The sequence below is a fragment of the Paramisgurnus dabryanus genome, chromosome 2 (genome assembly GCF_030506205.2).
Source record: "Paramisgurnus dabryanus chromosome 2, PD_genome_1.1, whole genome shotgun sequence".
Lineage (NCBI taxonomy): Eukaryota > Metazoa > Chordata > Actinopteri > Cypriniformes > Cobitidae > Paramisgurnus > Paramisgurnus dabryanus.
The window spans coordinates 18,282,847-18,308,939 of record NC_133338.1 but is presented as its reverse complement, the minus strand read 5'-3'; the positions used below and the strand labels follow the sequence as shown (position 1 = coordinate 18,308,939).

The 26,093-nt window shown below is 39.5% G+C and overlaps 1 protein-coding gene and 1 pseudogene across 3 annotated transcripts in view; one reads left to right on the top strand and one right to left on the bottom strand.

Moving 5' to 3' along the window:
• map4k2 (mitogen-activated protein kinase kinase kinase kinase 2) overlaps nucleotides 1-26,093 on the top strand; it is a 63,958-nt gene that overhangs the window by 24,935 nt on the left and 12,930 nt on the right. For all 3 annotated transcript variants that reach the window (XR_010532782.2, XM_065269741.2, XM_073811972.1), the window contains 7 exons: nucleotides 6,245-6,286; nucleotides 6,693-6,777; nucleotides 6,899-6,978; nucleotides 11,758-11,818; nucleotides 12,063-12,192; nucleotides 12,274-12,332; nucleotides 12,486-12,589. Coding sequence is in view for 2 of the 3 variants with exons in the window: in XM_065269741.2 (XP_065125813.2) it covers nucleotides 6,245-6,286; nucleotides 6,693-6,777; nucleotides 6,899-6,978; nucleotides 11,758-11,818; nucleotides 12,063-12,192; nucleotides 12,274-12,332; nucleotides 12,486-12,589 (561 nt within the window). In the remaining variant the exon portion in view is untranslated. The remainder of the gene's footprint in view (nucleotides 1-6,244; nucleotides 6,287-6,692; nucleotides 6,778-6,898; nucleotides 6,979-11,757; nucleotides 11,819-12,062; nucleotides 12,193-12,273; nucleotides 12,333-12,485; nucleotides 12,590-26,093) is intronic.
• On the bottom strand, nucleotides 16,184-19,401 carry LOC141280843 (E3 SUMO-protein ligase ZBED1-like; annotated as a pseudogene).

Below are 26,093 nucleotides of genomic sequence, written 5' to 3'. Positions count from 1 at the left end.
TAACCACAGTAAAGAATCTACCCTCCAAATAATACCTCCACTTTTCCAAGGCCCACACGACTGCTAAGCATTCCTGCTCAGTAGTAGAGTAATTTCTCTCTGTTGGATTTAGAGTGCGGCTAGCGAAAGACAAAACTTCTTCCGTTCCCAATCCTGTTTGTTGTACCAGGACAGCTCCCAATCCCACCTCGCTTGCATCTGTATATACCACAAAAGGCAGGTTAAAATTGGGGTGTCCGAGTACAGGGGGCGTTGTTAGAAGTCGTTTCAACTCTTCAAATGAAGACTGACACTGTGAAGTCCATTTGAATTTGGCACCTTTTCTTTTCAAGGCATTCAGAGGCTCAGCCAACTGGGAGAAATGGGGCACAAATCGGTGGTACCACCCAGCCAACCCTAAAAATCTCTGAACTTCCTTAATACTTCTTGGTTCGGGGAAGTCCTGAACAGCTCGGGTTTTTTCGGGATCCACTTCAATTCCTTCTGCTGACACCACATGGCCAAGAAACTTCAAGGAAGTACTGAAGAAATGAGTTTTCTTCATATTTACAGTGAGATTGGCCTCTCGCAATTTATTCAGAACTGCTTGAATATCCTGGAAATGCTGTTGCCAAGATGAAGAATAAATGATAATATCATCCAAGTAAACAAAGCAACTTTTCCCATTCAATTCTCCCAAGACTCTCTCCATGAGTCGTTGGAACGTGGATGGCGCATTTTTAAGGCCAAAAGCCATGACCTTAAAATGGAAAAGCCCTTGTTTACAAATGAAAGCAGTCTTCTCTTGGCTTTCTTTGTCCATCTGGACCTGCCAATACCCACTATTTAAATCCAAAGTGGAAAACACTGTGGCACCACTTAAAGATTCCAGAATCTCCTGAACTGTAGGTATAGGATATGCATCAGAGTGGGTTACAGCATTAAGCTTGCGGTAGTCCACGCAAAAACGAAAGCCACCTGTTTTCTTAGGAATTAATACCACCGGCGAAGCCCAGGGAGAAGAAGAAGGTTCTATAATGTCCGCAGCCAGCATTTCCTTAATGAGTTCCTTTTGTACTTGCAATTTAGCAGGAGAAACTCTGTAAGGTTTTTGTTTAATGGGCAATTCTTGTGTTAGATAAATCTTATGCGTTAGAACATTAGTTTGTCCCAAATCAGTGGTACAGACATCAGCATTCTGTGTAAGTTGTCTCAAAAGAGATCTCCTACCTTCCTCATCTAAACAGATGTTTTGACAAGCAGCCTGCAGAAAATCAGGTTCATCATCCATAGCACATGGGGCCAGAGCAGAAAATAGGACCACAGCTGATGGAGCACTCCCCTGAGGCAAATGAACACTTTCCTTCTGGAAATAATATTTTTCATCAGCGTGGAACCAATAGGCCTTATTCCGAACATCCAATTGAAGACCACTGAAAAACAGATAATCCAACCCTAATACAGCAGGGAAAGCCAGCATTTCTGGTGCCAATACTGTTACAGGTAAAGTGATAGTGGAAGTATGCAAGGTTATGTTTATTTCACTCCACCCAAGCGGCTTACGAGCTCCTCCATCTGCCAAATAAATAGGGCCGGCAGTCCATGGCTTTAATTCCTGATTGTGATTACACAGACTTAACCACAAATTTTCATTAATCAAGGTGTACGAAGAGCCTGTATCTACTAATGCATTTCCATTCCAACAGCCAATAGTAACTGGTACACTTAATTGTTGAAGAAGTGTTGTAAGAAAGGGTTTGGCAGAAAAACAGGCAGACTCAGTATGAGTAACAGTACTAACAGTAGGTCCTTTTGGAGTAGAATTTAAAGTGGAATGTTGTAATGAAGATGAAGGGGGAGTATACTTCTTGTTCTTATGTTTTCCACTACTTTCATGAGGACACTGAGAAGGAGGATGGGAACCCTTACAACGCCAACAGAAGTAAGATGGAACTTTAGATTGATTTTGAGTTATTTGCAATGAACCAGCATTTTTTACAGGAAGGGGAGCTCTCATTGTTTCCCCTCTGAAGCCTTGGTATAGTTGGTTTCTTTGTTCATACATTTGTTGATTTTCTCTGTCCTTTTCCAACTGTTGTCCCAAATGTACTAAGCCATCTACAGTCGTCACTCCATTGCTCCGAAGCTGGCTAGCCAACTGGGGGTTAATGTTCTTTAAAATCATTTTAATCACCTCATTTTCTTCAATTTCAGGCTTCCAACGTTTACAGAGGGCACGATACATATAAGTGAAATCACAAATACTTTCACCTTCTTTCTGAACACGTGTACGTACCCTTTCTGCAGGCTCGTCATCATAATCCTCCGATAAGAAGGCATCTAAAAATTTGTGCTCAAAATCCCCCCAAGTGAAAGTCTCGTAACGAGCCACATCCCACCAATCTCTAGCCGTACCATGTAGTACATTTCTCAAAGTAGCTAGCAACTCATCTTCAGAAAGTGGATATACCGCCAAAAAATCTTGACATTTCTCAAGGAAGAATACAGGATCTGGATTATCTTCTCTACGTCCAAAACAGGGAAACTGAATTTTAATTGGATTTGAACCCAGATATTTACTTCTTACTTCACCCGAGCTCACAGAGTCATTGGGAGTTTGAATATCTTGTTGAACTACAGAATGAATACGTTGCAACCGGGAAGTCACAACTGGACTTGGAACTGGAGTTTCTGTTCCATAAGGAGGAGTCGTATTAGTCTGAACTGAGATGCTGGCCACAGCGGTGCTCGATAAAGTCTTAACTTTCTCAATGTCCAGAGCCAGCTGATCTACACGCTGAGTGCACTGATGAAGTTCAGTCTGTAATGGACCTTTAGAGCCCGTTTCCTGAATTAAGGTTGCAACCTGCTGTAAGCACTGTTGTACATTTGTTTGAATAAGATCCATTGATGCCCCCATAGGAGTCAACACACTATTAAAATCCTTCAGAACCTCTGTGTGATGATGTTTTAGTCGCCAGTTCAAAAGCTGATGAAATTCATTGCGAATGTAATCGCACTGTTGCTCTGTGAATTGTTTGAATTCTGTTCCTTGTTGAGTGCAAACGTGATCCACATGTTGAGTTAAAGCCTGTTTCAATTCTTCTGTTTGACTCTTAATCAATTCCATCAGACCTTGTTGCTGTGCTCCAAGCTTAGCCACTGATTGATGCAAAGTTAAATTTTCCATAGCTCCAGAGACATTGTCAAATAACATTGTTGAAGAAGGTGGCAGTGGAGGTATTAAATTTGCATCTTCTGTCAACTCCATATCCAATAAAGAATAATGTGTGGTTGCCGTAGAACTTGTAATCACTGGATTTGCAACAGGAGGACTTTTAACCTCATTAATAGCCATAACAAGTTCTGTTGAAGGGACTTCCATTTTATTGGTTATTTGTTCCTCCACAGTAACTACTTTGTTTCCTTTTACTTGATCATTCATATCAAACCAATCATTAACTGAGTCATTATGAAAAGCTTCCATGTTCCAACATTGGTTGAATTAACTTTTCCAGTAAGTGGTATTTCTCCAAAACACAGTTTACTCTTCATTTGGTGCCATCTGGGGTGCCATTTTTATGTAACACTTTCCCTTCTAAAGTTATGCTGGGGTGCCAGGCAGATATAATTACTCTGCCAAATATTTGAAGGATTGTTAGTCCAGTAGAAGGGGAGTGATCAAAGGACACATGTATCTAAATTAATAATTAGTAATCATCTCATGTACCCGTAATCTTTAAGAGTAAACCAAAATAAGAAGAAATCCAACTTTACACAATAATGCAGATATTCAGTGTATTCAATATAACAGTGCAACACTTTCAATCACATTTCATCAATATGCATATATTCAGTGTAGTCCATATAACAGTTTCATCACCACACTCAATACAATTAGTTAGCAACACACACCAGTATAAACAATATCATTTGACAGAAAAAAAAGTATTCATTTCATAACCCTCACCATAGTTTAAATAGTTCTGAAATTTAAATGATTGTTCATGTAAGAATATAGGGGAAAGTCAAGGCACTAGTTCATCAAAGTAACTCAATTCATTGTTTCCTTTGTATTAAGGTGGAGTAACAGACTCAGTCAAAGCCAGTTTAATTGGACATTCAGGATTTTCAGTTACTCACGATCATTCCCATAATCAACGAATAGCGTCCGTGTTTATTTTCATTTGCTCCATGATGCAAACACTTCGATGAAAACAGCAACAACGGCATACTTCATCCTCCAGTGATTTAATTAGATAAAGTAAATCTCTGTTCGCCGACGTAACACACTTTCCGTCGCGACAACAAAATAAACACGGTGTTGATAGAGGCAAGACTCCCGGTGAACTGATCTACTGTCGTATCTCCGCCATTGCTCTTTTCAGCGTCTCTAGCGCCTACGTCATTGTGCATCCGGCTTTCCAGAACGGACCAGCATGGACGCCATCTTTGTTGTGGCAGCGTTTGTGAAAAATATCCATCGTTTAACTGAGCCATTTAACTTCAAAAGATAATGCAATTTAATTTGTACTGATAAAAGTGCACTGTCACAATCATGTGACCATGATTTTCTCACAAATGGGACCATGATTGTCTCACAAATGTGACCATGCAATCCAAAACAGCACATGGCACTGTTTAAACTTTTTTCAGGCATTTTCAACTAGTCTCCCTGAAAAGCCCTGAATTTTAACTTACATATTATCCCTGACAGTGCCAGCAACTGAACGAAGACAAAATAAATTTTTCGGGGTTCATGTGGTTAATCTCTGGATTTATTGAAAGTGTTGATAATAATAAATGTCTGTTAATAGTAAACACATTATGTGTGTAAAGACATTGAATTTCATCTGAATTCTATACATTTGCAATTGTCAATCCCTGTACCCCGTCTGATTCTCTAAATTCTTTGTCTCTGAAATTCTCTTCTTTTGGTGATATGAAACTCACCATCACTGGACTGTTTTAAGTGATCCTTAAAGACTTATCCTTTTAAAATAGCTTACTATTGCTAAATGATTATTACTAACTTGTTTACTGCTGTATGTGTATGTTCCTGAGAATCTCTTATATTATGGTGCTTTGAGTTCTAGAAAGTGCATTATAAATTAAATTTATTATATTTCCTGCAGAAAAATAACAGCTAATACCAGCCTATGCTGGTTGACTGGTTCAAGATGGTGTTCCAGCCTGGTTTTAGCTTAAGCTAGTATTAGAAGGATTTTTGCTTTTATACTGTAGCTGGTCAGGCTGATCACACCAGCCCAAACCAGCTTGACTAGGCTGGAAGCTGGTTTAAACTGGTCCTCCTAGCCTGACAAGCTAAGACCAACTTTAAAAGGATTAACATTTTGTAGAAGTTAATCTTGTTCAGAGTGCTCAAATGACTATGATCCTGGTTGGTTGGTTACTGTTGCTTGAACTGGCCACTCTGTCCAGACAGCCGATGTTGGGTTTATTATGTCCCTACCACACTCTTTCTCCAAAGAGTTTCATTTATTATCCTGCATCTTTTGATAAGCATTGTAAGTTGAATTCAATGTCTTGACACACAGAATTTGTTTACTATTAACAAACATTTATTATTATTAACACTTACAATAAATTCAGTGAGATTAACAGAATGAAGGCCGATAACTGAAATGTCTTTATTCAGTTGCTGCCACTGTCAGGGGTGATATGTACGTTAAAATTCAGGGCTTTTCCCCTGGGCTTTTTTTCAATGCCTGAAAAAGTTGAAACAGCGCCATCTGCTGTTTTGAATTGCATGGTCACATTTGTGAGAAAATCATGGTCACATTTGTGAGAAAATCATGGTGCCATTTGTGAGAAAATCATGGTGCCATTTGTGAGAAAATCATGGTCGCATTTGTGAGAAAATCATGGTCCCATTTGTGAGAAAATCCTGGTCACATTTGTGAAAAAATCATGGTCACATTTACAAAACACAGTACATATTTGTAACACCTCTGCATTTTCTCTCAAATCGCCTTTATTATTTGCAAAGCGTTTTCTGTTTGTTTGCGAGTCAAGTTTTCCCTTTGCAAAGCAGATTGAGTTTGTTTGCAAAATGCTGGATTTGTTTGTAAAATTTTGGCACAAAATTTGTTCCATATGTTTGGTGTGTCAAATTTTTTTTGTATAGAAAACATCTAGGCATTGCATTTACAATCTAAGATACTAAAAATGTCACTGACACGTTTTGCAGACTGAAAGTCATAATACAGAAACTATTCCTTGTATTACAAATTTTAATTCATAGAGAGCTGATTCTCATGGACTTCCTCCCACCCCCCAAGTCTATGTAAGTTTAACCACCTAATTGCATGTTCCTCATATGATATCTGCTCTTTCTTCAGTTAACAATTAATCTGTTTAACCCAGTTACAATGAATATGTATGTATGTATGTATGTATGTATGTATAAGTGACCCTGCCTTCAAATTATAATCTCATCACTATGATTTCAATCTTTGATATGACATTACTTAGTCAATATTAAAATATAAAGGTTATATGTTCACAGAATGTTCTTTACATTATGTATGATGATTTTTACAATTGAAAGCAGTAAATAAAACAAATTACTTCAGCTGGGTTTTTACATATAATAACAAATAATTACAGACTAAGCATTATTGCACTTCTATGGCTATGTATTTAGAACCAAAATATTTGTCTTTAAAACAAATTTCTGAATTTTTGTGTAGATGGGTGCTTGTTTTACAAAAGTCTTTAATGGATGCCCACTCAAAGTTCATTGTGCAGAGACATGGGTTTTACCCAAAACCAGAGGTATAGATTTTTTTTTTTTACTTCTGAATCTAAAAGAAATACAACTCCTAATAAAAAAGCAACAGTACTATAAGAATGAGAGGGTTATCAATTTGTGTTTTATTTTGTAATTTCCCCATAGATCAATATCTTATACTGGGGGCAGAGGAGGGTGTCTACATTCTTAACCTAAATGAGCTGCATGAAGACACTTTAGAAAAGGTATTGTTTGCTATTAGATGCTAAATGCATTTAAAGGGGACAGAGAATGAAAAACCATTTTTACCTTGTCTTTGTTGAATAATGGTAGTCTACCCGCATTCACAAACATACAAAAAGTGCTACACATGCTAAACTAGGGCTGCACGATTCCAGGAAAAATGATGATCACGATTGTTTTGCTCAAACTTTTGATCACGATTAGAAATCACGATCATTCTCTAAGTGAAGAACTTCTATTCACTTCAGTATTTTTATTACACTTTACAGCCATGTATATAATATTAGGCTATATATATTTTATATATTATAAAATATTTTATTGTTTTGTAATACTCACAGCTCCCATTCTTTTTAAAACATTTAAAATCATTCCGCAAAATTTGCATAGATTTTGCAAAAGAAATAAGCAAGAATAGCAAAAATAACTCCTTACACAGATTCAATTTTAGCTGATACTCTTACAGCAATTAAAGCATTTCAGTTTTGTTTTAACTGTCAAAATAATAAATATCTTTTATTTCTTACATTTTAGAGCATTTTGTGTTTGTTAAATTAAGACCAGCGGTTAGCGGCCGACTGCAAGTTAATGACATATTTGATCAATTGAGCCTCTCAAATTAACACTTCACTTGCCTAAAATAACATTTATATAAATTATATATTTTCAGCATAAAACAATGTTTGTTTAAATGTTTATTATCAACACACACTATATTTAAAAAGCGGAGGCAGGCTGCTACTGCTCGCAGTCGCGACGGAGTGTAGAAAAATAACGAAAAGGGCTATACAATCAAAACAAAACGAAATAAACATGAAAAGAAATAAACATGCAGGTTGCCTTACCTTACACATTCGCAATGCATTGATTAAAATGTAATGCTTTAACACAGAACATGGCTATTCGTGTATCAAACATTTAAACCAAAAAAAGTCTAAATCTCAAACAAGAAAAAATGACACAGCATTCTTACATGACTACAGGAAGAAGTCTTTTATTGAGAGTGAGGAGTCACGTGCCGATTTGGGCGGGGTCTGCGCCGGTCGGCCATGATGGTAGGTGACGCTATCAGTTGCCAGGGGCAACTTCACAGAGACGCGACTTCCAGACCTCTTTTAATTTATTATTTCGGAGACGATCTACAAATACAATAAAGAAAATGAATTAAGCAATGCAAAAAATAAGGCGAAAGAAAAGAGACCTTACAGGAACAAGCTCACAAACAGCATTGTACTGGCAAAGGTAACTTACGTTTCTTCACTTGCGTTTAGTGTATTGTAATTAAGTTACATTGCATTTAGCAGACACTTTTTGACCAAAAGTAATTAACTGCGACGGTTTTAAAACACTAGGTTGTAACGAGACGTTCAAATTGAACGGTTCAGTATACACAAACGTTTCCAACACTTTATTTGAAGGGATAAGACTGACATAAAACCTTCATAATTATTTATGACATGACACATGTCATGATGAATACAAAGGAGGTTTTATGCATGTTTAAGACAACTTTTATTAAGTGTCATTCGTTCAATTATGACATTTTTAAAGCAAATATGCCATTGTTTGAGATGTCTTTGTTATGCATAATGGTGTCTCCATTTCGGTAACCTAAAAACTGTATTCCACTGTTCCAATGTTTTCCATATGTATCGTGTGATGTGCTGGAGTAGTTTTTAACGCAGCAGTTACTGCCAGGCATGGTAAAACATTGTAGAATTGCGAAAAACCTCATCTACTACCGAGCTAAAAACACACGTAAAAAATCATGTTCTGCCGCCGGAATCCTGCCAACATGGCGGAAAGGGGGAGGAGCTCTGTACCATGACGACAACTCCTCACTCTCAATAGATTGTGTCTTGGATGCTGTGTGCATATATTATGCGCAGTATTTAAGGTTTTAATCCAGTCCTCTATTTATATATTTTCCCCCGGTGCTGCGGGCGGAGACGCTAAACACCTTTGCAACAGGTGTGCGCGTAGCGGACTTGTGCGATAGGTTAAACGTCTTTCTTTTACAATCATTAATGGCTCAACGTTTCTTTTAATTATATTGAAAAATATAATAAGACGAAGCCTTAAAAAAGCCAGAGGGGCGTAAAAAGGCTGAAATGCAGGGCTCTATAAATATATACAGTATTGTTCAAAATAATAGCAGTACAATGTGACTAACCAGAATAATCAAGGTTTTTAGTATATTTTTTATTGCTACGTGGCAAACAAGTTACCAGTAGGTTCAGTAGATTCTCAGAAAACAAACAAGACCCAGCATTCATGATATGCACGCTCTTAAGGCTGTGCAATTGGGCAATTAGTTGAAAGGGGTGTGTTCAAAAAAATAGCAGTGTCTACCTTTGACTGTACAAACTCAAAACTATTTTGTACAAACATTTTTTTTCTGGTATTTAGCAATCCTGTGAATCACTAAACTAATATTTAGTTGTATGACCACAGTTTTTTAAAACTGCTTGACATCTGTGTGGCATGGAGTCAACCAACTTGTGGCACCTCTCAGCTGTTATTCCACTCCATGATTCTTTAACAATTCATTCACATTTCTTGGTTTTGCTTCAGAAACAGCATTTTTGATATCACCCCACAAGTTCTCAATTGGATTAAGGTCTGGAGATTGGGCTGGCCACTCCATAACATTAATTTTGTTGGTTTGGAACCAAGACTTTGCCCGTTTACTAGTGTGTTTTGGGTCATTGTCTTGTTGAAACAACCATTTCAAGGGCATGTCCTATTCAGCATAGGGCAACATGACCTCTTCAAGTATTTTAACATGCAAACTGATCCATGATCCCTGGTATGCGATAAATAGGCCCAACGCCATAGTAGGAGAAACATGCCCATATCATGCTCCATGCTTCACTGTCTTCACTGTGTACTGTGGCTTGAATTCAGAGTTTGGGGGTCGTCTCACAAACTGCCTGTGGCCCTTGGACCCAAAAAGAACAATTTTACTCTCATCAGTCCACAAAATGTTCCTCCATTTCCCTTTAGGCCAGTTGATGTGTTCTTTGGCTAATTGTAACCTCTTCTGCACATGCCTTTTTTTAACAGAGGGACTTTGCGGGGGATTCTTGAAAATAGATTAGCTTCACACAGATGTCTTCTAACTGTCACAGTACTTACAGGTAACTCCAGACTGTCTTTGATCATCCTGGAGGTGATCATTGGCTGAGCCTTTGCCATTCTGGTTATTCTTCTATCCATTTTGATGGTTGTCTTCCGTTTTCTTCCACGTCTCTCTGGTTTTGCTCTCCATTTTAAGGCATTGGAGATCATTTTAGCTGAACAGCCTATCATTTTTTGCACCTCTTTATAGGTTTTCCCCTCTCCAATCAACTTTTTAATCAAAGTACGCTGTTCTTCTGAACAATGTCTTGAACGACCCATTTTCCTCAGCTTTCAAATGCATGTTCAACAAGTGTTGGCTTCATCCTTAAATAGGGGCCACCTGATTCACACTTGTTTCTTCACAAAATTGATGACCTCAGTGATTGAATGCCACACTGCTATTTTTTTGAACACACCCCTTTCAACTAATTCAACTAATTGCCCAATTGCACAGCCTTAAGAGCGTGCATATCATGAATGCTGGGTCTCATTTGTTTTCTGAGAATCTACGGAACCTACTGGTAACTTGTTTGCCACGTAGCAATAAAAAAATATACTAAAAACCTAAATTATTCTGGTTAGTCACATTGTACTGCTATTATTTTGAACAAGACTGTATATAGGCTATATGTCGTGGATGATCGGGTTTTGTTTATGGTTGCGGCTTGTGTCTTCAGGTTTTAAAAAAACTTGATATTTCACGTTTGGACAAAACAAAAGCACAGTTTGCACAAGACTAGTAACTTACCTAATCAAGTACCTAATCACTTTCCTCCAATCCGAAATATCCAAACAATGGAGTATAAGACCCTTTTCGGGAACTAACGTACGTAGGCTATTTCTGCACTTTCTTCTTGCTCTGCCATTATGTTCGTTCAAGGTGAATGACTGTAAATCTCGTGATGCTAACTTAATTCCATCATAACACAGACCGTGCTTGCAAATATCCACTCCGTATACTCTGACTCGCCCATATCAAGCAAACACGATGCTTGATTCTAGACCATCTGCTTTGTGCTTGGTCTTTACACATTAATCGCGATGATTGTCTTAAACTAATTGTGGGCCGCACATATCGTTATCATGATAAAAATACGATTAATCGTGCAGCCCTATGCTAAACATCTCAGTCTCATAGAAATTCCTCTTTTAGAAATGTCAGCCAGAAAACAGCCAATCTGAAAAACTGATGCTTATGACATCACAGGCATCTAACTGCCCCTCCACTTTAAAATAATTGGCTACATTTTTTGAGTGGCAGCAAAGTCAGCCAATCAGTAATGAGATTGCAAGTTAAGCCAGTAGGGGGAGCCAAATAGGTGCAAAACCACTTGTTTAAAATCCTCCACCCTAATAGAGCTATCTGAGAGAGGTTTTTAGGAAGCTTCTAAGGCATTACAGACCCAAACAAATTTTTTTTTGTCTACATGTCACATCACAGAACAAGGATCAATACCCCGTTCAATCATTCTATGTCACCTTTCAGATATAATACTGTCACTTGTGTCATGATAAACTGATCAAAATGAATTTTTTGCATTTAAATAATATGCACATTATATTATCTTATAGTTTAAATATTAAGTGTAAAGTGTTAGGCTTTAGTAACACTTTAGGCTTTTTTATTTGTTAATGTGTTTTCTTGATCTTCATTGTAGTTGCTTCCACAGAGATGCACTTGGTTGTATGTCATGAACAATGTTTTAATGTCCATCTCCGGTATGTACTTTTGTTAACTGTAATTTTTTTAATATAAAATAATACTTATTTTTAAAGGACATGTTTGAAATATTTTGCATTGTTATATTGAAAAACTGTGTAAAACTAGCATGTTTCAGCTATGGCACTGTCATATAAAAACTGTTCAAAATATGGTCCCCTGCAGAAAGCATACAAACTGCAATTCTAAAATGGCAAGCATAAAAAGATTTAATCAGTAAGACATGATTAATTCTGTACCTAGGGAAGTCGTCTCAACTGTACTCTCATAGTCTGACAGCTCTGTTTGAGCAGCGGGGACACCTGCAAAGGAAACAGGGTCACTTGGGGCACTTGTCCCTTAGCACTAATCGTTTCACAGATCGGATACACAGGTAAAAAACTTTTATTAAGTATTTTTATAATTAATCCTTTTATGTGTTGTTCATTTGGTGCTAAATGTTAAATTTCAACAGGAAGTTTGCTGTATCTGTAAAAATTCCAGACACAAAGGGCTGTCGAAAATGCAGTATAGGTTAGTATGATTCAATAAACCAGTGCATATTTATGGTTATGCTAGTCTTTAAGCACCTCCTGTAATTAGTTAAAAAAAAACATGTATAGCTGATGGCAGTGGCTTGTCTTTCAACATGTTTATCAAAACATAATTTCTTTTTATCTTCGTTAGCTCGTAACCCATATACAGACAGCACATTCCTATGCGCTGCTGTTCCCTCTGGGCTTATTCTGCTTTTGTGGTATGAACCGCTGCAGAAGTTCATGCACCTGAAGGTAAAAAAAAGAAAACGCTTTTACTTGTCTTCTATCTATATACACTATCAAATTCAATCTTGTGTAAGCATTCTGCTTATATTGATGGAGTTATTTTACATTATTTCTACATCATTTTTCACAGTGTGCATTGTTGCGAATCAGCATTACAGAAAACATTTTAGCACAATCAAAATAATGATATACAGTACAAGTATAAAAGTTTAATGCGAAAATGTCATCATTTTAGCATTAAAGAACTATGCTGCAAAGAGTGATAAGTTGGTACTGTTTAAGAATTATGGTTTAAGTCAGCATCAGTTTAAAAGGACAGTACTCTTCTATTTTAACTCTTTCCCCGCCATTGACGAGATATCTCGTCAATTAAGAAAAAACGCTTCCCCGCCAATGACGAGATTTTCCGTCTTTCCGCAATTCCACAACTTTTTAAAACCGGAAGTATTGCCCTATGGCAAGCTGCTGCATGTCCGTGTCTGTTTTAAAGATCTCTCTGAATTGGATCTCTATGAAAAGTCCGTCATAAAAATGGAATTATCATTGCTTTTTGCTCAAAATATGGTGTTTTTGCAAAAACCTACCCATATTCAAAAGCTGATTGCAAAAGAACCACTAAAGGTAGGATGAAACGTTTTTTTTTTGTTTGAAAGCAGAGGGTCTGTTCTTTCATTTGGTATATTGTATGTTTATATATTTAAAGAAGAACATTTTCTGGAAGGCATTAAACTTTGGTGAAGATCATGAAAAACGCTGGCGCTGGCTGGCAACTTTTTTTAAAAACGCTGGCGGTGAAAGAGTTAACATTGTAAATATATAGTCTCAAACTGTAACCAGAGGTTCAGGCTAGTGCCGTATAGCTGAATTCAGTTAAATAATACAACTATATAACAACTTAAATAAAGCAGAGACAATGACCAGAGATTATGACTACCACCCTGATATCCCACATATAAATACGATTACATACAACTTAGTTAGGGGTAGAACTTAATTGGCATGAACTTAACCCCGATTGTAAAATTGTGGTAACAAAAGATACATTGTGTAATTTACAAGAATCAAAAACTTAGAGGAAAGCAGAAAAAATCCAAACATTACAATTTATTAGCCAGGTAAGGAGATCATAATTCAAAAGCCAATTAACAGTCCAAATCAAATACGAAGCATAAATAAATAAACAGATGTTATCAGGGCTCTAGAGTGCGACCAATTTGGTCGCACATGCGACCTAATTTCTCAATGGTGCGACTTAAAAAAATATCAGGTCGCACTGGTGCGACCAGAAGTTCGAGGGAAAAAGCGTGTGCGCTCCAGTCAGAGAGAAAGAGAGAGAGAGAGAGAGAGAGAGAGAGAGAGAGAGGTGAACAGCCTTGGTCCGTCAGATAAACATAGTGGATGTAGCCGCGGATGATAAGAGAAGAGGAAAAGAACGATTGACAACTTTTTCGTTAAGAATGTTAAGTTAATGCCTGATCCGTCCGAAGATCATAACCAATGCTTTGACATCAACCTCCCGAGTCAGAGCCAGAGCATAATTCTTTTGAAGAAAATTATTTGAACGTAACCCCGAACAGCAATGTCGCGTGCAGTGCGCCAAATTTATAGAAAAAAGCCAGGAGTCAGGGCCGCTGTTTTCTTCATAATCTTACTTCCAAATCTAATCCTATAAACTTTTAGGTGTTTGCTGTATCGCTATTACCGCCCTGCCAGACTGTCTTAAATAGAGAAATAAGTTAATTCCTTGTTTTGCGTTGTTGATTCATTTATAAATAATTCCCCCAAGGGTTTAGTTTATGCGCAAAAAGCATTAAAATGAATAGAACTTGATGATTACATCTTTCTTAAAATGAATAGAACTTGATGATTACATCTTTCTTTTGTGAAAAAATAATAAAATAAATAAGCCTACATGAAATGGGTTTAACTTAAATATTAGCAAATTAACAAAACGAATTCAAAAGTAGCCTATATGAGTTTATTTTTTTGTCTGACGCGCTCCAAATCCGATGCAGCACAAAAAACTTTTTTATGCAATCTCATCACGCATTTCATGCCATCACCGGCGCGGGTTTACGCAGGGCAGCGAGAAAAATACATTAAACTTTAAACATTTAACATTCGTCTTGAGTTTTTTTGGACATCCCTTTGGAATCACTGCAATCATATCATCAATTTAAAAGGTCTAAATATAAGCGCAGCGCTTATGAGTGTTCAAACACTGCTGACCGCTCAGCTGTCAATCTGCCGACCCTCACAAAGTTTCACATTAAATGTTAATATATTTGTCCAGTCATGGTCCTGTGCTTATTTCTGTCAATGTTCTGCATGAAGATCTTTAAAGGTTTCTACTTCACGATTTGCGGTGCGGCCGGTCGCAGTCTTTATGTCAAACGGGCGGGTATGAAATAAATTGATGCTGATGTCGGATAACGGGTCAAGTGTTATTTTATTTTCGCGGCTGCGGGTTATCAAACAGGACTGTGCATGACTTGTATAAGGAAAATTATAAAATAGCCTACATGTTTATATTCTGTATTAAACCACCATTGGCGCTAAACTTGCGGTGTTAAAGGGACAGTTCACCCAAAAATGACAATTCTGTCATCATTAACTCTCCCTCATATTGTAACAAACCTGTATACATTTCTTTGTTCTGATAAACACGAAGCAAGATATTTTGAGGAATGTTAATAACCAAACCAAGCATGAGCCCCATTCACTTCTAGGAAAAAATAATACTATGGAAGTGAATGGGGCTCATGAATGGTTTGGTTACAAACATTCCTCAAAATATTTTCATTCATGTTCACCAGAACAAAGACATTTATACAGGTTTGTAACAACATGAGAGTGAGTAAATTATGACAGAATTTTCATTTTTGGGTGAACTATAAATCCGATGGTCAAAAATTAGGGTGCACCTAACTTTTGTGCTGGTGCACCTAACAAAAGGCGTGCAACCAGTGCAAAAAGTTAGTCTAGAGCCCTGGTAATCATACGAAAGCATTACACACCTTGCAAAATTAAGATACACTGTAGTGTAGAAGATCTGACTACAGATTCCTTATGTAAATAAAAATACATGATTCTGCAAATCACACAAGCTTGTATTGTTGTTGTCGCTGTCATATTATCATCATGGGAAAAGACACAAAAACGAACAGTGATGATTAATCTGACTTTATTAGGGAAACTGAACATCAGCACTGCTGTCCAGTCGGGGTTAACAAATCAGTCACTGAAACTTGACAGTGAATTAACTGAAAAAAATCAAATCTTAAACTAAATTAAAACTGAAACATAATTAATATAAATAATATCAAGTATGTGATAGGCCCACTAAAAATAATTAAATTACAAAAACAGAACTAAATTGCTACAAAACTATAAATAAATAAAAATACTGAAAAAAACTGAAGCACGGCATCTAGAAGGCTACTTTTTTATTGGTTAAATGTTTGTGGCCCTGCTTTTTTACTATGGGAGGCGTTATAATGTGTGAAAAAATATAATAACACTTGGCAGTCTCACATAAAAAAGAAGAGAAAAACAAAAAGAAAAAAGAAAACTGCTGTTGCTTTTTTCCCCAAATATATTTATTGGGTTTTTGATTGCATTACAGAACTGTTATGAGCAATACTTTTAAGAACAATGAAACAAATGTTAGGAAAGTGATATATTTGATCATTCTTTATGCATTTTATGTGTCTTCACTCGGCATACCTCCTTTTGGCATTGATGGCGCTTCCTGTTTTTCACTCTTTGCGCTGTCTATGGTCCTGAATGGCTTTTTGATCCCCCTGCTGTGCGTCTTTGTTTTTTTAAACCTTGCAAATTGAAACATCAAAGAAACGCCACCTAGGTCGCCTTCATGTAGCCTAGCTTATTTTTTTTTCACACTGAAACCAGTTGCCAGAAATTAGGTATTTGCAGTTTTTGGATAAATTCAGTTTGTTATATCAAAGTATATGACTGAATTTAGCTCTCTGTTAAGAAAACTGGAGGGAGGCACAGATTCTTTCAGGGGGGGGGCATGCCCCCATTTGCTCCCCCAAGACGCCGGGCTTGGCTGTTAGTAAAGCTGTTCTACTATGATAATTGGTGATGAAAATAAATCCTGTTCAATAAGATGTACTTGTGTTTACTAACTGTTTATTCAGTTTAACATGAATTTTGAACAGTAGGCCTACATACAAGGTCATGATGAACTGTTTACAGTCAGTAGCTGTTTAGAGGGAGCTCTATTTCTCCTTTTTCCACCAGTCAAGCAGGCAGACCAGCTTGTTCACATTTTCTGGTGACAAACTAGATCTCCTCTTCTGCACAATATGGCCTGCTTAAGAAAAAAGTCTCTTGCACCGGACAGTTGTGGCAGGAGTCCCCAAGTATTTATGGGCAATGTTGGCCATCTTACCATGGACAGCAGTGTGCTCCGACCACCACTTCAGTGGACACTCATCTAGACTGGCACTGGGCTCTACCTTGTACCTCTCCACAGTACTGTCTTCTGGTGTCTCCTCATCTGATTCTGAGTCTGTTTCTATCAGTAGCAGGGCGGTTTTCTTCTTGGGTGGCTCAGGGTTCTCCTCCCTGAGTGGCTGCAAAGCAGGTTCTTCTCCCTTCACCATCTCACTTAGCTTTGCCCACACTGGCTCCCTCTCTGCTCTGGGCAAGCACTTGAGGTCCTTAAATTGTGGATCTAGAGCAGTCACCATCTTTGATTAATAAAAAAATAATTATTATTGATTGATGAAAATTTATTTCATCAATAAAGCCGATCTACTGGCATAACAGTCTATAATGGTCAAACAATGCAGTTATCTTCTGGTCAGTCTGACATACCTTAAGCCATTCCAGGTTTATTTTCTCCCTCCACTGGTTGAGGTTCTTGGTTAATGCAGCCTTGAATCGCACAATATAGGCAGGATCATCTTCTGACATCTTCATCGTGTGCTGGAGGTGGCACAGGGCAGGTAGAACTACAGAGCAGGATACATACTTATCCCCACCAAGAAGCTCAGTGATGTACCTAGACAGACAGACAGACACACACACACACACACACACACACACACACACAGAAACATATTAATGACAGACTCATTTAACTCAGATTACAAATTTTTAAAGTTCTTAATCACATTACATTTAAGGGCACGTGTTTCTTAAATACAAGAACTTGTATGCCAATTTATGAACACGCTATCTTTGTAGACCATACCTGCATGGCTCCAGCAGTTCCTCTAGCTTTGCCAACTTCTTATATTCAGCATCTGTTGGGAGGGTCAGATTGTGCTTCTGCTGAGACAGCGTTGTGTGCAGTGCGTCTCTGTTGCGCCTCACGCGTTTGATCATCTCAAGGGTGGAATTCCACCGTGTTGAAACATCTTGCACGAGTGGCTCCTGAACTTGTCCAAGGGAGGCTTGCTGGACATTCAGCTCGTCTGAGTTGGCCAGACTATGTTTGAAATGTCTGACCACTTTACGGCACTTAGCAAGTACACCATCAAAACCACCTTCCCGGAGTGACATTACAATAGCTCTCTGTACAACATGCGCAACACAGGGCAAATGCTTGAATGGCAGTATCCTCCCTGCTGCCACCATATTAGGAGCGCGGTCTGTTCCAATAGTGCTGATTTTGTCAGCTATCCCCCACTGATTAGCGACATCTAGAAACTGCCTGGCACACGCTTCTGCAAAGTGACGCTCCTCTGTTTTCATCACACCTAACGGACAAAATAGATCAGAATAAGTTCACTGCTAGTAGTAAACAACTAGCAATCATCAAGAAGCAAACACAATGTTGTGGTAATTCGTGGTGTCGTGGTAATTAATAGGCTAAATAATTAAATGATGTAATTTAAAATTAAATAACGTAGCCTACGTAAAGCGAAGAAGTGAAGCTCCCAGCTGGCATCGATGAGGTGTACAGTAACGCCGAGGTAGTTATCGTTGTGAACCGATGTCCAATGGTCCCCAGTCAGTGCTACACACCTCGCCTCTACCATCTTTTCATCTTTTGTGGCTTTCTCTACGGTGTGCTGGTCATGTATTCTCCTAATGATAGTTTGCCTCGCAGGTAGTTTGTAAGATGGGTCACTGTGGCTGCCTGGAGAACAAGCTTGAGCCCATCATTTTCAACCACGCTGATGGGTCGGCAGCTGGTGGCAATCCACTGAGCGAGGAGAGTAGTTAGCTTGGCTGAAAGAGCTGCGCTTACGGGCTTGCCTCGGTTGCACTCAAACATAGTAGTTTGACAACGACGACTCTTCCCCTGCGCTACATCAGTGCTTGGCCCGGGATCGTCCACATTAGCAAAGGGATGCATTGCGTTTAGGTGGTACCTGCGACTGGAAGAACTCCTACAGTAAACTAATTCCGCATTGCACAATGTGCAAACCACCTTAGTCTTGTCGAAGTTTCCATTGGGAAGCTTTTTAAAAATTAATTTTCCCTGAAGCAAACCCGGCGGCTTTGTTGCTGCATCCATATTTGCACGTCACGTTTGATGTGGTAATTTCACTGTAGGCATACACACAGGTTCGAAGACTCATTCTCGCCCCCTAGAGAGCAATTTGGCTAGCTATACATCCGCACTAAAATATCAAGGTGAAACTCATCATAGTTTGCATAATATAGACCCAGCTCCCAAACCAATTTTGAGAATAAATTAACGGCGACATTTTTGTTATCGCCCAAAAAGGGTCTCACGTTAACGGAGCACGTTAACGCCGATAACGGCCCACCCCTATTAAATTCATTTATTTTATTGATAACATATTTTTGTACGTAACATTATGTGTAGGGGAGAACCGGGGAAAAAGTAACGTGACGCAAAGTAACAAAGCGATTTCCTCCGATAACATTTGCATTCCAAACTATGACAACATCTTGAGCGCACAACACTTGACAGACCTGACAAATATTGCGTTATTTACAAAATTCCACCTGATATTGATTAGGGGTGTCACGATTCTCCAAATTCTCGATTCGATTACATTTTCGATTCGATCTGATTCTCAATTTTTACTTTTTTTTTTGAAAGACAAAAAATGCTTTGCGATTATTATTTATTAATATTATTATTATTATAGTTTCACATTAACATGCACATTGCATGCTTTACGCATGAGGGTTTGTGTGCTTCACTTTACGCGAGAGAGCTTGTAGAGAGAGGATTCCTTCTTGCATGCACACGGACTTAATGCGCGCATCTTGGACTCATTTGAAATAAATCCAGCGCGTCATAAGCAGCGGCGCTTCTCTCTGTCTCACGTGCACGCACAGTCTAAACATAAACTAAAGTAATAATCCTTACGTATTTGTTCAGTTTTATGCGTTTCATGCGAGCTAAGGCAAACTATCCCTTTTGTTTAAAATATAACCCGCTGGATCTTGGCGCCTCTCTCACTCTTGCACACGTGCAGAGAGCTGCGCTCTGTCCGAAGTCAGATCACTAAGTAGTAATCCTGTTTATGATATGTATTTCAACGATTTGTAGCAATACATCCCTCGTGTTTAAAATATAAATCTCTGAGAGATTCATTCCCCCGCTTGGCAAGCCAAACGGACGTGACATGGGGGCGTGGCAGCATCGACGATCCCATTTTTTTAATTCGAAGTTTGAGGTTGTGACTTAATTTCGATCGTTTTTCGATTTAAAATCGAAATCGTGACACCCTTAGTATTGATAGACCACACTTGTGAGTTATTGACCAAAGCAAAAATATATCTCTGTCTAAAACATTATATTTTAAAATTACGTTTTTCTGAGAAATGGTACTTTCGCCCCTGCTCTCCCCTACCTCTTGGGAAACGATCTAATTTTAGTATAATGTTAGATGGACACATATCACTTCATTCTAACCTGTCATACAATCTAACATTAATGAATCTCACAGACAAATCAGAAGCGCAATAGAACATTTCTAAATTCAAAAGTCATCATAAAATAGTTTGACACCTACAGTAAATGTTGTATTGTCTTATATATGTTATGTTATCAGTTGTTGAATCCAACCATTAGTACAGTACACATTTAAGGTAGTTTAGCCTACTTTCTTGAGTATTATTATTACTGGTATTAGTTACTATCACTCCACTAGGTCTGAAATATACATTGTATGTTTAAATCCCCTGTAACACACTACAAACATGATGATCTTATAGAACATAATGCATTGCTGTGTCTGTAGTCTGGCTTCAAAAGATATTAAAGGGGTGGTGAATTTGTCGATTTTATTGTTTTATACTGTTGTCTGATGTCTACTTATGATGTTTGCGTGGTTTTTACATTCAAAAACATCAAAAGCAATAAGTTATAGGCTATTTTGTATAACAAAGCAGCAATAGTGAAACGCAGTAACTTAAATAAAGTGAAATGTTTCACTTACTGTACTGCTGTGTCATTTTTGTCAGATCCAATATAAGTGGTGCTTTTAATCACAATCTCTCTGCAAATCCAGCATCGACTTTTTTACAAATGAATCCGCGGCACACAAAGTAAACAAACACTCCCCACGCAAACTGGAACTTCTTAAAAAAAAATTAAACTATGCATTCCTAATGTTATGTTCTGAGCCTCGGTTATCCAGCGTCTGTGTTCTTCCCATAGACGGTTCTTCCACAACCGAAACTCAGTTTCCATGGTTACTCTATCATAACCAGATCACTCCATCAAAATAAAAGTCTCTCAGAATTTGTTTTATTTAAAAGTCATTTTGGTTACATTTAGCAATCTTTAAAGACATGTTTATTGATTGTTGAGACACACGTGTTTCACGCGAAGCTGTGGGCGGGTCTACAAAAGTGGTCATTGTATTTGGGTTAGGGGAGGTGCTTCAATTCTACTTTGACGTCATATTTCTCCGAATTCCTCACTCGGTTGTTATACTGGCTTGGTGCCAAAAACTGTTATATTTCAGTAGCACGGACGTTTTCAGTTCTGAAACTTGCAGGATGTTCATTTAAGTATGATGACCTCTTATATAACCAATTATCTGTTGGGATTCTGTTTGTGTGTTTTTGAGATTTATTATTTCCTTGTCATGTGTTCTTTTATTTTACTTATTGCTACCTTTTGTTTCTTGTTTATTGTACTGGGTACTGTTTTTGATTGGGGTCTTGTCTTTGATTATGGGTTTTGATTTGCTTCATATCTTGTTTTGTTTCTTATCCTGTCTTTGTATTTGATTAGTATTGTTCCTGTGGTTTTAGTATTATTTCTAGTGTTTATGTTTGTATTTGAGTCTTGCCTGTGTCTCCTCGTGTTGATTTATTGTTACCGCCTAGTCATTTGTTACCCTGGTTACTCATTGTCTTCATGCTCCTCCCCCTTGTTTGTTGTCATGGTGTTTTATTGTTCTGGTTATTTCATTGGCTTACATTGTGTATTTATTGACTTCCTGTTCACTCCCTTGTCACGGTCCATTGTTTGATGTTACGGTGTTTGTGCCCTGAGTTTTTCTTCGTGTTTGCTTTTGCTTACCTGTGGATTAAATCATTTAACTGCACTTGGATCTGTTCTCTCCTCATTCGTGTGCACATCGTGACAGAATGGACCGTCACACACAGGATCCAGCAGTTTTTGTGAATTCCGCTAAAGGAGTTGTTTGTTCTGATGTCTGTTTGTCTCCTGCCATGTCGGATAAGGAATTCAGGAAGAGGCGCACCAAACTAGCTTCACTACGTCCGCGGGATGAATCTGTGGAGGAATTTGCTCGTAGATTCTGGGCAGATTCCCGCGATCTTCGTCTCAACCACACAGAGATGAAAGTGTGGTTTAACCACTGTTTGGGTGAGCCGTTTCCTATGAGTGAGATTAATGAGCTTGATGTGCTGGATTTTTTCGCCTTTGCTCGTCACGCAGATTGGCGTTGTAGAGGGCGTGTTTCATTCACGCCAGAGCTGCCCGAGGCGAAGTCTTCAAACTCCTCGTCAAAGACTGCTGAGCCGGTGAGCACGTCTTCCTCGCGCTGTTCGCGCAGTCGGCGGAGAGGGAGGAGATCCACACACAAGCAGTCTGTTAACAGCATTGATGTTGTTCACTCTTTACCCATCGGTTCGGCAATGATGTCCGAGTCTCTCCACAAGATGGCAGCCACCACACCCGAGTCATCGGTCAAGATGGCCGCCTCTCCAGTTCTTCCAGTGGGTGCCCAGACGCAGCGGTTGATCTCAAGTCTAGCTGATACTCCATTAATGTCAGTACGGTCATCTGCAGCCACTTTTGATCATTTTTTAGCCATTTCTGAAGCTATCTCATCAGTTAAGCCTGGACAAGGCTCTAGACTGGCAATAAGAAGAACACCTTTCACCACCGAGCCAGTTAAAATTTCACCTATAATCAAGATGGCCGCCGTAGAGCCCGCACCTCTTCTAAGAACGGCTAGAGTGAAGTCTGCACCAGTGGTTGAGAATGCCACCGATATACCTGCGCCCAGTCTTCAGAGAGCCATAGTTTATCCTGCACCTGTTTTTAGAAAGGCTGTGGTAAGATCTTCACCAGTTCTCAGGATGGGAGCTGCCATTTCTGCACCCGTGTTCCAAACAGCTGTGCCCTTACCTGCACCCATTCTCCAGCGGGGCGTTGCTAGGACTATACTTCTCAGAAGAGCTGTTGTCAAGCCTCCGCCCATTCTCAGAGAGGCAATAGAGGTATGTCCTTTGAACTCTGCTCTGTCTACATTTGCCGTAGCCCTGGGGTGTGTGTGGTCTGTCTTCTGTTCGTTTTTCTCCTGTGATGTCTCCCAAGCCCCCGAGACTGAATCTTTGGAGGATACTGATGTGCCGCCTGTCACGGTTGGAGGGTCTGGACCTATGTCATTTGAACTTTCTCCCACGACTAGAGGGTCCAAACCTGAGTCTCCTACCCGTTTCTCCACTGAGTCTATTGTCACCATTGAACCATCTGAGTCACTATGGTCACGTGAGTCTGAGACATTTCCTATTTATGATGAGGGGGCTAAGATTGAGGATATTAAGGTTACTGCCTCGACAAGGTCTGCTGAGCTGACTTTCTCTGAGTTTCCTGTTTCAACCATAAAGCCTGTCACCAAGCCTCCAGAGCTTCCTGTCAAGGATAAGATGGTTATTTTGGTACTCTCTGCGTCATGTAGGTCAGCTTACACTTGTTCACCTAAGTTTTCAGCCCTAGCCAAGATGGCCTTTGACTCACATAGACTTTTTGCACCTATCTACCGGGCCTCATTTGACTCTGAACTATTTGCCCCACCTAAGATGACTATTTTTGAACTTTGTGCTCTGTCTAATGTCCTGCCCTGTGCTCTGTTTAATCTCCTGCCCTGTGCGCTGCCCAGTGATCTGCCCTGTGCGCTGCCCAGTGATCTGCCCTGTGCGCTGCCCAGTGATCTGCCCTGTGCGCTGCCCAGTGATCTGCCCTGTGCGCTGCCCAGTGATCTGCCCTGTGCGCTGCCCAGTGATCTGCCCTGTGCGCTGCCCAGTGATCTGCCCTGTGCGCTGCCCAGTGATCTGCCATGTGAACTGTTCAATGATCTGCCCTGTGCGCTGCCCAGTGATCTGCCCTGTGCGCTGCCCAGTGATCTGCCATGTGAACTGTTAAGTGTCTCTTTGCCTGCATTGTGTCCTGTTTTTCTGGCTTTGCCAGCCTCTCTCCTCCCTGTCTTTTTGTACAGGTCCAGAGTGTCACGGGCGCCACCTTGGGTTCCTTTCCCACCAGATTTGCTGTGGTTCACTGCGCCGCCCTGGCGTCCTGCCCTGCCTGCGCCGCCCTGGCGTCCTGCCCTGCCCTGCCTGCGCCGCCCTGGCGTCCTGCCCTGCCCTGCCTGCGCCGCCCTGGCGTCCTGCCCTGCCCTGCCTGCGCCGCCCTGGCGTCCTGCCCTGCCTGCGCCGCCCTGGCGTCCTGCCCTGCCTGCGCCGCCCTGGCGTCCTGCCCTGCCTGCGCCGCCCTGGCGTCCTGCCCTGCCTGCGCCGCCCTGGCGTCCTGCCCTGCCTGCGCCGCCCTGGCGTCCTGCCCTGCCTGCGCCGCCTTGGACTCTGTCGCTGCCCGCGGCGCCACCTTGGATTTTGGTTATTGGACTTTTGTTGGCCCTCCATCCCTCCCCCGTTCCGCCTCTGCTCCACCTCCCACCTGATTTGTTACCTGTTTCGTGTAAACGTCTAGTATCCGTTTCCGTAGGGGGGGTACTGTTGGGATTCTGTTTGTGTGTTTTTGAGATTTATTATTTCCTTGTCATGTGTTCTTTTATTTTACTTATTGCTACCTTTTGTTTCTTGTTTATTGTACTGGGTACTGTTTTTGATCGGGGTCTTGTCTTTGATTATGGGTTTTGATTTGCTTCATATCTTGTTTTGTTTCTTATCCTGTCTTTGTATTTGATTAGTATTGTTCCTGTGGTTTTAGTATTATTTCTAGTGTTTATGTTTGTATTTGAGTCTTGCCTGTGTCTCCTCGTGTTGATTTATTGTTACCACCTAGTCATTTGTTACCCTGGTTACTCATTGTCTTCATGCTCCTCCCCCTTGTTTGTTGTCATGGTGTTTTATTGTTCTGGTTATTTCATTGGCTTACATTGTGTATTTATTGACTTCCTGTTCACTCCCTTGTCACGGTCCATTGTTACGGTGTTTGTGCCCTGAGTTTTTGTTCGTGTTTGCTTTTGCTTACCTGTGGATTAAATCATTTAACTGCACTTGGATCTGTTCTCTCCTCATTCGTGTGCACATCGTGACATTATCAAGTTAAAATTGAGTATTTGATTCACCGCTCCTTTAATATTAGACAATACTGCACAAACAGTTTACTATCATGCAGGTATATTCCTGTTATATACAGTAATATTCCCTTTTTTTATGAATGTTCTTAATTAAAATGTATATGTTGGTATTAATTCAGTGTTTATATTGCTAATACTTGAACTTAAAAGAATTTGAAGCAAAACTGACATGGTTTCTAGAGAGTAAAGGTTTTGTGGAAAAAAATAGAAGACACAGAGTCTGTAAAATAATGAGTTAAAAAGGATATGATGCTCAGGCTAGTGATTGTACCTTATTCTGTTGTGTCAGTGTCAACATTCAGGTTGGATTTGAGTCTCGCTTATTGTCAGTATACGTTCTTTGCTTGTAGTCAATATAGCAGTGTAGTCTGTCAGTATTTCCTCATGTAAACTATGACAACAGAAAATGGCACTAGGTATGTTTTCTGTATGGCATATTTCAGTTTAAACAGTAAAATGTTACTTACTTTCTGTGTGTAGGATATTGAACATGGAAGACCCCATTTACTTACATAGTAGGAAAAAAGAATACTATGGAAGTGAATGGGGTCCACTAACAGTTTGGTTACAAACACTTTTTAAAATATCTTCCTTTGTGTTCATCAGAACAAATACATTTATATGGGTTTGTAACAACATGAGAGGGAGTAAATGATGACAGAAATTTTTGGGTGAACTATCCCTTTAACAAACTACAGTAAAATGCCATTGCCATTGTAGCTGGGTTGAGCATTGTGTTTGCAGTATAA